Raw genomic sequence first — 12,181 nt, 5'->3', positions numbered from 1 at the left:
TATAACACTCCACACAAAAACTCAGAAACAAAGTGACTTACAGCAGCACTGATCTACTGTCTAGGTGATCAAGGCTATTGATGAGGGCTATCGGCTGCCCCCGCCCATGGACTGTCCTGTGGCGCTCCATCAGCTCATGCTGGACTGCTGGCAGCGAGAGAGGGCCGACCGGCCAAAGTTTGGACAGATCGTCAACATGCTGGACAAGCTGATACGCAACCCAAACACTCTGAAGAGGACTGGGGGAGAGGCCACTGTCAGGTGAGAGGACAGGTCACAGACAGATGCTAAATAGATGTGGTGTTAAAGGGTCAGTTCACACAAATCACAGAAACATATTTTCTCACTTACAGTAACTCTTACCATCTAGCCATACAGAAATAAATAGTCCCTATAAAACTGTTAACCTCATGGCTATACTACAAGATATTACTACAGTTATGTTGTAAATCTGACAAACTTTTGAAATATGATAAATTGTCACATACTTTTGTAGAGGGGTTACATTATTTAGGAATATGGTTATTATATAAGTTTATCTCACACATTATTTGCATTAATTAGTGTGATTTTAGCCTGACTGAACTACTGTAAACTAAGCTAAAAATTAACACTTTCAAACCAAAAAAATTAGCTGCATAGATGTATAGAAAAGTTGTAGAATTAAAAAATAAGCTAAACAGAGGCAGCCAGCGAATATATTGTGTTATGAAGCTAATGTGCATAAACGCACATATGCAGCTTGTTTACTGCACAATGCATTACGTATGCAATGGTCTACCTCTCACCCCAACACAATCACACACTCCTATTCTCTCGCTGGTATTTACATTCCCCATTAAACATTATCTACCAGCAACGTGTGGCACTTTTCAGCACAAACACCCTCCATAATGGATTTATCTGCAAACTAGCTTTAATGGTGCTGTACACTCAGGAATGTAGGTACTCTAACAGGGGGGGATTACGATGTAACGCTGAGTTAAAAACAAACATGACCCTACAGCTCCGACACCATTACTCTTGAGCGGCTAAATGTGTTACGAATGACCTACATGTGTTTACAGACTCGACGCAGGCCAGTGGGAGTCTGTTTGAGTTTAACGAGTGTGTGAGCGCATGCAAGCAATCCCCACACACACACACACGCACACACACATATACACACACACACACACACACACACACACACACTCGCCTAACGGGACACAGTGAGAGCGAGAGTCCTTGTAGAGTAATTAGCAGAACTGAATCCTATAAATGCAGCTTTTACAGTAACAAGAGGGAAGGGGAAAGTAGAGTGTGTGTGTGTGTGTGTGTGTGTGTGTGTGTGTGTGTGTGTGCGTGTGTGCGTGCGTGTGTGTGTGTGTGTGTGAAAATGGATCCTTATGCATAATCTTTTCCACCTACTGAGTAGAGATGACGTATTAAAGAGTCCGACATCCTGTTCTCACACTTCAACTCAACATCCTTCGTAAAGAAGAGAGAACGATAGAGACAGATAGAGTGTGTGTGAGAGTGAGAGAGTTACCAGAGCAGGACGAGACTGCCACGGACTCAGACTCACTGGCCCAATGTAAATGTTTCATGGCCGATGCCTCTGTTGCAATGCTCAACAGAAAGGAAAGATAGGAAAAAAGAGGAAGTAAGAAGTGAAAAAAGTGGGAGGTAACTCTGCCGATGAATATCTGAACGTAAGGAGGAACGCCGTGTGGTAACATTCACAGAGGTGTGCTTGGGTTGTGTGTTTTCTGTAAAATAAATATTAACTAACTGTGTCAGTCACAACCAGGAGGAACTGTGTTTGGCTTGGCTCGGCTTCCGGTAAGACCCACAAAATAGGGACACAAAAGAGAGCTTAACCCGATAGAGCTGCTGAGTCCATCAAGGAGGAATAGCTAGAGAAAAATGTAGCATGGTGCATTTTACAGCTTGTGGGTAGCTATCTGTCATCGCAGAAGGTGTATGCGTCACACGCTTCTAAAACTACAGTATAGCATCATAGTCAGGAAGGAGGAAACTCTTCCTGTAATGCTGCCGTTTCTGCTGTCATAAATCAATGGTGTTCCATACTGTGTACGAAAGTGGATCATTACCTTTCGAGTCAAAAGCACTTAAATCTGATATGTAAATTTTATTGTCTATTTGCACAGACAGTTGCATATATCATGGTTTTGGGATACAGCTTACGTGCTGGACCGAAGTACAGAAGCATCGAACATTGACTGTAAAAACAGAACTAAACGTCTGTAGATCCTAAGAAACTTAAGTTCATGAAGTTAATTCTCTACTTTTCTCTTCTCCACCCACTAGGCCTAACACCACCCTGCTGGAGCCAGGGAGCCCCGAGGTGTCATCGGCCGTGGGCACAGTGGAGGACTGGCTGCAGGCCATTGGCATGGAGAGATACAGTGACAACTTCACCGCCGCCGGCTACACCACTCCAGAGGCTGTGGTCCACATGACACAAGAGTGAGTATGGAGGGGAGAATATGAGAGAGGAAGGGAAGAAGTAAACAGAAAAAAGGAAAGAGAAGAAGGTGCAAGCTAGTCACACACATAAAAAAAACTGTTGTTATAGCAAGTGAATGCTTTAAATAGAGTAGGACATTTTCTTCACTTTTAGAAGTGTCAGTAAAAGAATTAATTAGGCTCTAATTCTCTATATGAGAACATGAATGACAGTATCTACAGGTTTAAGTCATATGTCACAAATTATGGGCTGAATTGTTCAGTTATTGAAGAAGAAGAGATGAAAAATAAGACTCAATAGTTAGCCTCAAAAGTTATTCTAACAGTGAAGAACAATTTGCAAGAACATGACTCTGCCTTACATATTTAAAACTAGCTGTGCTTAGTACTTGGCAAATGACTGTGGCTTTTTTCAAGAAATAATTGTGAACTAAGAAATAAATCTTTAAGACTTTTGTGAAGAGCTTCTTATTTTCTGTCAGATTTCGAAGTACATGAAAAATGTAATTCACTCTTGAAACAGAGTTAAATTTATCAAAGGAATAATTTAATATTTTGGGAAACACACTTAATACTTACTTTCTTGCTGATCAATACCACTGTCATGTCTGTACGATAAATATAAAGCCAACAGTCAGTTAGCTTAGCTTAGCATAAAAACTGTGTTATGTTGTGTAAAAAAGTGCTATATAGTTTCGGCATGTAGCTAGCCGTCTGCTTCAAATCTTTTGCCAGACTAAGCTGTTAGCCAGCTAGCTGTAGCTTCATATTTAGAGTACATAAATGAGAGTTGTATCAATGTTGTCATCTAACTCTCAGTAAGAAAGATACTAAATGTATCTCCCAAAATGCCAAACTATTATTACACTTCTTTGTGATTAGAGTAGAATCAATCTGTGACATACAGTATATTGCAAAGTCTATATGTGTTAAATGTTTCTCAGTCTCTGTCACTATCTGTCTGTAATATTTTCATTTTTCAGCTTATAAGATTACAGAACTAGGATTGCTGAGTTGGCAAGTTACATTCCTCATACAGCAGTTAAACTGTCAGACCAGTTTCCACCGGAAGGCTGTAAAATTCATCATGTGGATCGGGCCTACGTGTGTTTGTTATTGTTGCCCCCGGTCCTAAAAGGTTCTTTTCCCCATCCTTTGCAGGGACATGGCTCGCATAGGCATCACCTCGGCAGCACACCAGAACAAGATCCTGACCAGTGTCCAGGGAATGCTGTCCCAAATGCAACAGATGCAAGGCAGAATGGTTCCCGTCTGAGAGGTTTAAACAAAGAAAAAGGAAAAGGAAGCAAAGCGACTTCGTTTCTCATGAAAAAAATAAATAAATAACAAAAAAGACGAAATATAAAAAAAGAGACAAATAAACTATGAAGTAATAGTTTACCTCATCCATGCACTTTAAAATTGGATTTAAACGAAAAGAAACTGTTGATGAAGAAAAAAGAAAAGTGGTGAAAATGGCACTTTTTTCTTTTTAAATCAGACCTTTTCCTTGCCCTTTTTTTGTTGTTTTGGAGAATGGGACACTTCTTTCTGCAGCATTTATGTATAGATGGAGGGACGGCTGGAAAAGTGCTTCCGAAAGGCCAATCTGGAGTGCCTTTAATGGTCTGGAAGGAAAAGCAAGGGAGAGAGGAATTGTACCTTTCTTCCTTCTCTTTGGCAGAGTGTTGTTTCTGGAACTTTTTTCTGGAATAATCCACCGAGCAGATTTTTTTCATTTCCTGTGACTGTGTTTATTGTACATGAATTGTTTCTGTGGGACTCGCAGGCTGCCCCAGCCGCCATTGTTCTCTCTCAGCTGGATCTGTTTGATATCTTGCAAACAAAATGGAGGATCTTGACCGTCATATATAAACAGTGAATCTCTGAGAGGTTGAGGGTTGGATTCCGAGGGGAGATGGCAGTGCAGGGGAGGGCTTATTTTACAGAGCTTTTTGTGTTTTGTTTTTTTGCTCTGTTCTGGCCTTGTTTTTCTCCCAGAACGCTGTATTTTGTTGCCCTCAGGACGTTGCTGAGAATGTCTTTGATCTTCTAGAGGAGCCTTTCCACTCCCCTGTCTTCCCAAAAATGCCCCCCTACACCTCAGATAAACACACAATTTGGATTCTTTCATTCATCTCCTGATCTGATTTAAAGCCCCAGCCTCCCGCTTCTGCAGGACCCACCAACTCTTCCTCACCACTTTTGATGGACAGCTGTTTGGACCAGTTGAATTGGCTTTCTAAATTGGACACGAGAATGAAGGAAAGCATCGGCAAGATTTATTTTAGACAAAAGAATGCAACAGAGGCAATATGGATGCAGAATGAATCAGAATCATCAGCATCATCATCGCTGCCAAGAAAATAAACAAGAAAATACACAGAGGATTACTCAAATCGTCATCAAGGTGAGGATCAATTTTTTTTTCTCCCTTACTTAGACTCAGCTCAAAAATCCCTATTAAAATAAAACAAAGATATTGGATTACACCTCCCTTTATTATTGCAGTATGCTTCCTATGTCTAGCAACGGAGTGCCTAAAAGATTCATTAGACCCCCCCTCATCACTGGCCCCTCAGCTCCTCAAGCGGTGTTAATTAATAAGTGGGTCGCGCCACCTCAGGCAGCCAGAGCAGATCAATAGCCACTGGTCTGTGATCAGTCTGCGGCCCTGATGCTGCTGTCACGGTAATGAGAAGAATTAATCAGCGGCTGACTCCCAATCAGCCAAACAGGGCCCACCAGAGCTCCAGAACACATTTCCAGGAAAGAAGAGAAGGTACTTTCTGCCATGGTACCAGGAAGGTCTTAAGTCACGCTCATTTTGATTGATTTGAATGTATCAGATACCACATATTGTTCTCTCTTCATGGTCAATTCATGGCCAGGTGGATATTTTTGGATTTTCTGAGTAGAAGATCATAATTGATGCACACAAATGATCACATGCACAAAAGTTAATGAAGCATGACTTTAACTTACTAAGCAAGTTGAAGATTGATCTCACTCACTTAGTTTTATTTATGTGGCGGCATTGATTTGATTTATTTAATACACGTAGTCGCAGCTAATTAGGTTCTGTAAAACTAGCTAAAACTATGTTAGTTAAATAATGTTCTGTTTTTATTTCAAATTCAATTTTATGGTCATTTTGGAGGATGTCATTTGGGATGGTGTTGAATAGTACTGCAACTAACAATTTTCCTTATTATAATTTGCCTTATTAATTACGTTCTCACTTAATTGTTTTGTCCATACACTGTGAGAAATCCCAATTATAATTTTGCAGAGCCATGGGGATGTTTTCAAATAGCTTGTTTTATCTGACCAGCAATCCCAAACCAAAAGATAATCAATGAACCTTCACACATGATAAAGAAAAGCATAAAATCCTCATTTTAAGAAGCTAAAACATGCAAACGTTTGGTATTTTCTTTGCTTGAAAAATTACTGACAGGATTAATCAATTATAAAAATAGTTCCAGAATAATTTTATATCGATCAGCTAATTGAATAATCGACTAATAGTTTGAGCTCTACAGTTGAATAGTATTTAATTATACTGAGAGATGTTTCTGATATTTTGTCCATCCTATTTATACTAAACATGTTTAGTATTAAAAAGTATAAACAACAGTATAAAAGCAGTATAAAGCAGTACATGTTTCATGTATTAAAAAATCCATGTATACAAAAAAGTGCTGCACAAGGCTTTCTTTGAACATAAAACAATAGTTGTAATAAATAATGCTATACATTTTGAAGGCTTTACAAAGGATTTGTTTCAGTTGGCTTTACAAAAAAGCATTCTGCGGTTGCAATGGCTGTTGAATCTATACATAGACAATTCCTCTAATACACAAGTTAGTTAAATGTCTATTGGTATGCGTTAGATGTGTGCCAATAAGTCAAGGGCATGTTTCATATATTATGTACACACAGCAGCATGTGGTGCACACAAGTTAATACATCGTTGCCACAAAATCCATATTTTCCCCCTGTGGGGCGGCCGCCCACAATCTTAGGATGCTCTGGCTTTGGCATTCGACTTTGTTTAGCAGATGAGTCGAATGTTCCATAGAGCTGGAGCTGGAGAGCAGTATTGTTGGTCAGGACTGGATGCCAAGCAGAAATTGTTTATATTCAAAACCACCATGACTGATGCAGCCTCTCTTTTCCTCCCCCTTTTCTTTCTCCACAGCTGCTGCCGTCCATCACAGACAGGATCCCGGTCCTGATCGCCCCGACCATAATTCTTCCTCTTTGTCTTCCTTCTCCTGCTTTCCCCTCCTCTCCTTGGAGTGTCCTCCGACACCGAGATGACAAATCCATCCCCGAGCGTCTGGGACTTCCACCGTCAACTTTAAAAACTAGCCACCACTCTCTTGTGGCCATCCAGCCATGTACTGGAAATTACTATGAATGATTTAACAGCTTAAAAAAAGAGACAATATGAAGAATGTAATATAATCGAGAAGCCCTGCTCCAGCGGATAATGTACTTTTATTTTGAAAGTTTCATTTTATTTTGTGGTTTTTTTGTTGTTGTTGTTGTTGTTGCTGTTGCTTTTTTATAGTTTTTTTTTTGTTTTGTTCTGTTTGCATGTAAAGTAACAAACGTTTGATTTGAGCGTGCGAATGTGATGACATATGTGCACGGATGTGTGTGTGTGTGTGTGTGTGTGTGTGTGTGTGTGTTTGTGTGTCCAGCCGTATGAGTGTCGTCTTTGAAGTACCATCAGTAATTTTCATGCCACTGTGGAGGAAGAGAAGATAACAGAGATGTATTGTTTTTGACATGAAAATATATTTTCTTTTGCTTTTGTGTCATCTAAAAAAGATTATGTAAGGTGTGTTGCTCCTGTCGTGCAAACTCAGCAACAGCATTTATTAAACAGCTTTCTGGACTGCAACCCATTTCTGCTTGGCAGTAACAGCGGCTTGCAAATGGACACACAGAGACACGGACTAAAAGCCTCCCTCGCATAGAAACACACCGAACACAGACGAGAATTTAACCTCTCCAAGATTCATGAGGAGAAAATGTCGGAAACTTCGCCCTCTGTGGAAATGGTAGCAGTTTAAAACGAGGCACCTGTACACAACAAAGGATCAGATAAGTGAGGAAAAGGCGTTTAACAAGGGAAAATTGTTGACTATTTTTAATTTTTTCCAGAGCACATCATACAGCTACAGGTTTAACCCAATGGACAATATTCTTTTTGATCCTTTATATCTTTAAACTATACTTATTCGAATGTTTTTGAACTCGTAAATGACGCTTCATATAATACAACAACACCTCCGTCCTTAATACAGCTCTACTGCTCTTTCCTTTTTTTGGCAATGCGTTGTTCTTTTGGGTTTTATCTGTTGAAAAAGGACCTGTTTGGAAATATGCAAGACATGTTGGGAAGGAGAAGGAAACCAGAATGTACTGTAATTGTTTTTTCCTTTACCTAAATGTTGGACAATTTGAAAAGAAGAAGAAAAAAAAATTAACAAAACGCAAGAGTTAATGTTTGTCATTGTATGCCTTCTGATGCCATATGATCTAGCCATGTAGATCTAACATTCTCTCAATCTTTTTTGTACTTTTTTTTTTACATGATCATGTTTGTTTTTTTGTTTTTTTTGGCCTTGTTTGTTTTATTTTGTTTTTGTCAAGGAGCTCTAGGTACATGTAACTTATGTCATTTATTTATGTCCTTTTATATCTAGTTTGTAAAATAATAGCCTAAAGTGAAGAAAATAAAGGGGTGCCAAAGTGCATTCTTAATAAAGTAGAAACCATATGACGCTCTTCCTGCCTCTCATTCATTCACACACACACACGCGCACACACACAGGAGCGTCTGATGCAGAGGCCATCAGCATTGTCATCAGTGATTGCAGTCATTATTTCTGTAGCTGATGACCTAACTATCATGCATTGATTACTGCTTCATATGATTACACATAACGGAGGGGTTACGTAACAGAAGGAAGAGGCCAAGGTAGCACATCGAGCAGTTTCTTGGCCTTGTTTTTGCTTTATAATTTTCACTTTCACTCTTTGTAACCTAAACACACAGAATTTTAAAAAACAAGGGCCAGTCTGTTGGCAGTGTGTCTCTTCTGCAGCACATGCTCAGCGGATATCATGACTCTGGACTCCAAGACTTGGCCTTCAACTCCTCTCAGACCTTGGAGCAGCAGTGAGCGCCACTCACTTGGCGTGGTGCGTTTGTGTGTGTGTTTAATCAGAACAACATCTGCTTCCTGGACTTACTTCCAGCAGCGATAAACCACTGATTATCCTGTGTCTTTGATAAGGGCCCGGGAGAGAAGGGAGAATGAGAGGACGGTTTTAGAAACGGGGCTCGAGCCAACGTTCAGCCAAATGGTGTTTTACACATTTCCTGAGAAATCACCAGCACAAGGCATGCATGCATTAAAGCTCTGAAGTTTGCAGTGGGAGATTTTTATCGGCCGCGAAGGGAAAGTGTGCCCCCTTCGCAGATTGTTGGCAAGCTTAGAGCAGAAGATGAAAAAAGATTAGTGGGGCTGACTTTGATAAATCTGCTCCAAACTGGGAAGATTTGTTTTTTTTAGATTTTTGACAACTTGGCATGGTGTTTTAATGTTCAAAAGAATGTCATAAATAAATGAATGAAAAATAAATGAAAAAAAGAATACATTTACAAAGCAAGGGTTATTTAAGCATGCATGTTCAATCTTGTTCTGGGAAACAACCAATTGGTTTTCAAGATATTTCACTCTGGATTACGAATGCCATTCTCACGGTGGTTCTAAAAGGAAAGTTAGGGGATCATCAAAGTTGTTAGGATTCATCATCTGTGGACGCTGCTAACGTGGCTAAAACGAAGAAGATGGAGTGTTGCTGAAAGAAAAGAATGGGTAGTAGAAAAAGTGCTAAATGCAGTCCTGACTGCAAACAAAAAGGACAGAAAAAACAAAGTGAGAGGAAACCCAGACGAGGAGATTGAAAGTGCAGGTCACATAAGGAAAAGCTGGCTGTCTGCTACACTTGGCTAACCAAAGTAAGCGGAGTCTTGTTCAAAGTTCACGTAGTGTCCATGACTCGGCTGGAATGCTACCTCTCTCTCTTAACCAGCACAATTCAACACCTCTGTCAGTAAAGCCTTTCTTTAAACTCCGACTTCGAAGGGAGATGGCGCAAGAATATCTCCCAGGCATTTCAGCCCATGATCCTTTTAACAGGTAGAAATACAGCATAGTTGGTGGAAAAAAAAGACCATCCAATATTTGGATAATTGCTGAGTTTATGTAGCACTAATGTGAACTTTCAGATCTACAATAAATTACAAAGAAATATTTGTAATGTGGCTTATGCTAGCATGGCAGTGTAGGTTTTACATTCATATTGGACAATTCAGGATCAATGCTGAAAGTAGTCTCGCTTTGCCAGACCTTCTTTCACAGCGTTGCGGAGGAGGGTCTGGCTAGTTCACACAGCATTCCGGAATGGGAGAAAAACGTGCTCTTGTTTATTGGCATTTCTTTTAACCAATCACAATCGTCATGGGAGGCACTAAGCTCCGCACGGAGCAATGGTGCCGCTGCAAAATAGCCTCAGGAAGGAACTTGTTTTGGTGAAACGTGTACGTTCAAAAGTTGTTTTAGTCGTTTAAACCTCAGATTGGACAGATAGTTTAGCTAGCTGTCTCAATTTACCATGCATAGATATAATAGATAGAGATAATTTTAAGGTTGTAGCTTGAGTGTGCATTGGGCAGCTGTATAATTTTGGTAAATACTAGTATCGATTGATTGGACTCTGTATTGGCAGACAATTTTATATTATAATATTATAGGACTCGTGTCGAGATCAGGACCAAAAAACCTTGCCAAACTAACCACAACTCAACCAAAGTTCATTGAGTTCATGGCCACAATCTTTCCCTAGCCTTAACTATTCCATAGTGGCCAAGTATAACTAGAAAGCGTGAATTTGAAAAAGATTGGCATGAGTGTTTTGCAGAATCATCCAATATTTTGTTTTGTGCATGTATTATTCATACAAGTTAACAAACTTTGCGATTTGTGGGCTCCTTAAGCTAACCATACAACTTAATTCAGTGAACCCTCTCACATAAAGGGACTAAGGTGAAGACCAAGTCAAGAGACAACAATCCTACCACTTTAGACCCTTTTTACACACACACACACACACACACACACACACACACACACACACACACACACACACACACACACACACACACACACACACACACACACACACACACAGCCACAATGCTTTTGTCAACCAATCTAATAAAGAAAACCTTCAGATGAAGTGCCAGCCTTTCAAACTGGCTTAACCCCCGCTGCTCCATACTGTCACCGCAACCCTTTTGATTGGGTCACTTTGTTTCATAATTCAATTTCCTGATTCGAAAGATAGAACCCTTCCTCGCCCGTCCTCTTCTAAGCCAATCACAATGGGGCGCCACCCCTCACACTGACATTATGATTACTCTGTCCTTTGTGTCGTTGTTCTTAAGTACGTCCTCAAATCCACACAATATGATAATCTATAATCCAAACGCTTCAGTCTTAATCCCCAGATGCTTCAACCAATTCTCAGACTAGAGTTTTATTTTCTTAACTCTCCAGGTGATTGGTTAGCATTTTTCTTGTGGTGAAGGACGATTTAAGAGGGAAACAGAGTGCTGTTATGACTTATGGGGACGGAGGAAAAAAAGAGAAAAGCTAGGGGAAGAAAACAACGAGAGCTAAAAGCTTCAGTGGGAAAATAGCTGGGCAGAGCCTCTCAAACGTCATGAGCATATTGATCGAGAGGCTTCGAGCAGAGAGTCGACCTTGTGTCTGGTCTGCAAGGTATTACTTCTGAGGACTTTTGATGGACAACACATAGCGATACCCATAAAGGGCCTATAAAATGTCTATGTACAGTAGTAACAAAACAATAGCAAATTCTGGCAGCATGACAGAAAGTCTCTTAATTTAGCTGTTTGAATTCTCTCAGTTTACAGTCAAACGCAGTCTGTGTAGCCGTCAAACGCAGCTTTGGTTCAGCAAAGACCAGATGCAGAAACTATCGCAGACAAACACCTGACAACATGAAAAAGCACTTACTACTGAAGCACCCTCTCTTGCAGCCTAAAGGCAACTTTTTTTTTTTACTACCAGAGTCTCCTGTGAGTAATTGGAATAAACAGGAGACGAATGAGCATCAGAGAACAAAAGACAAAGCGGAGAATATGTTTGAGCCGAGATTCTTTACAAGTAATTGGTAGCAGATTTGAGAACATTTACTCAAGGATGCTTAAAAGTAATAAAAATACATACCTAACAGATGTCTATATGAGAATCTTCAGTGAAGATTTTCAAAGAATGCAGAGGAGTGTTCTGCTTTCTTTTGCAAGGGCTTAAAGAAATTAAAGACACCAGCAAAAAATGTTCCCTTAGAGTTTTTTTTCTGGTACTTATATATGGGATAGAATAGGCAAAAATAAGCTTTGGCTTCAGCCTATTCCTTTTTCGGTTAGCTTTGGTGGCAAATTGTGGGAAATAATTGTTTCTTTCATGTATGTTAACCAAAATAAAATGATTCCTCATCATCATCAAAAAAAATATGTAAAGATGTTCATGGTTCCCAGACAATGTGTCCTATAATAACTTTAGTGATCCTCTAGATTTTCCACATAAGCCACCAG

The 12,181-nt window shown here is 39.9% G+C and overlaps 1 protein-coding gene across 4 annotated transcripts in view; it reads left to right on the top strand.

The window, feature by feature from the left end:
* The window catches only part of epha4l (eph receptor A4, like), a 57,183-nt gene extending 48,909 nt beyond the window's left edge, over positions 1–8,274 (top strand). For all 4 annotated transcript variants that reach the window (XM_031283601.2, XM_031283599.2, XM_031283600.2 and 1 more), the window contains exons 15-18: positions 65–261; positions 2,314–2,472; positions 3,634–4,882; positions 6,677–8,274. In XM_031283601.2, the coding sequence (XP_031139461.1) occupies positions 65–261; positions 2,314–2,472; positions 3,634–3,748 (471 nt within the window). In that variant the 3' untranslated portion in view covers positions 3,749–4,882; positions 6,677–8,274. The remainder of the gene's footprint in view (positions 1–64; positions 262–2,313; positions 2,473–3,633; positions 4,883–6,676) is intronic.
* The last annotated feature ends 3,907 nt before the right edge of the window (positions 8,275–12,181 follow it).

The sequence above is a fragment of the Sander lucioperca genome, chromosome 5 (assembly GCF_008315115.2).
Source record: "Sander lucioperca isolate FBNREF2018 chromosome 5, SLUC_FBN_1.2, whole genome shotgun sequence".
In the NCBI taxonomy this organism is placed as follows: domain Eukaryota; kingdom Metazoa; phylum Chordata; class Actinopteri; order Perciformes; family Percidae; genus Sander; species Sander lucioperca.
This window is presented reverse-complemented; position numbering and strand designations above follow the sequence as displayed.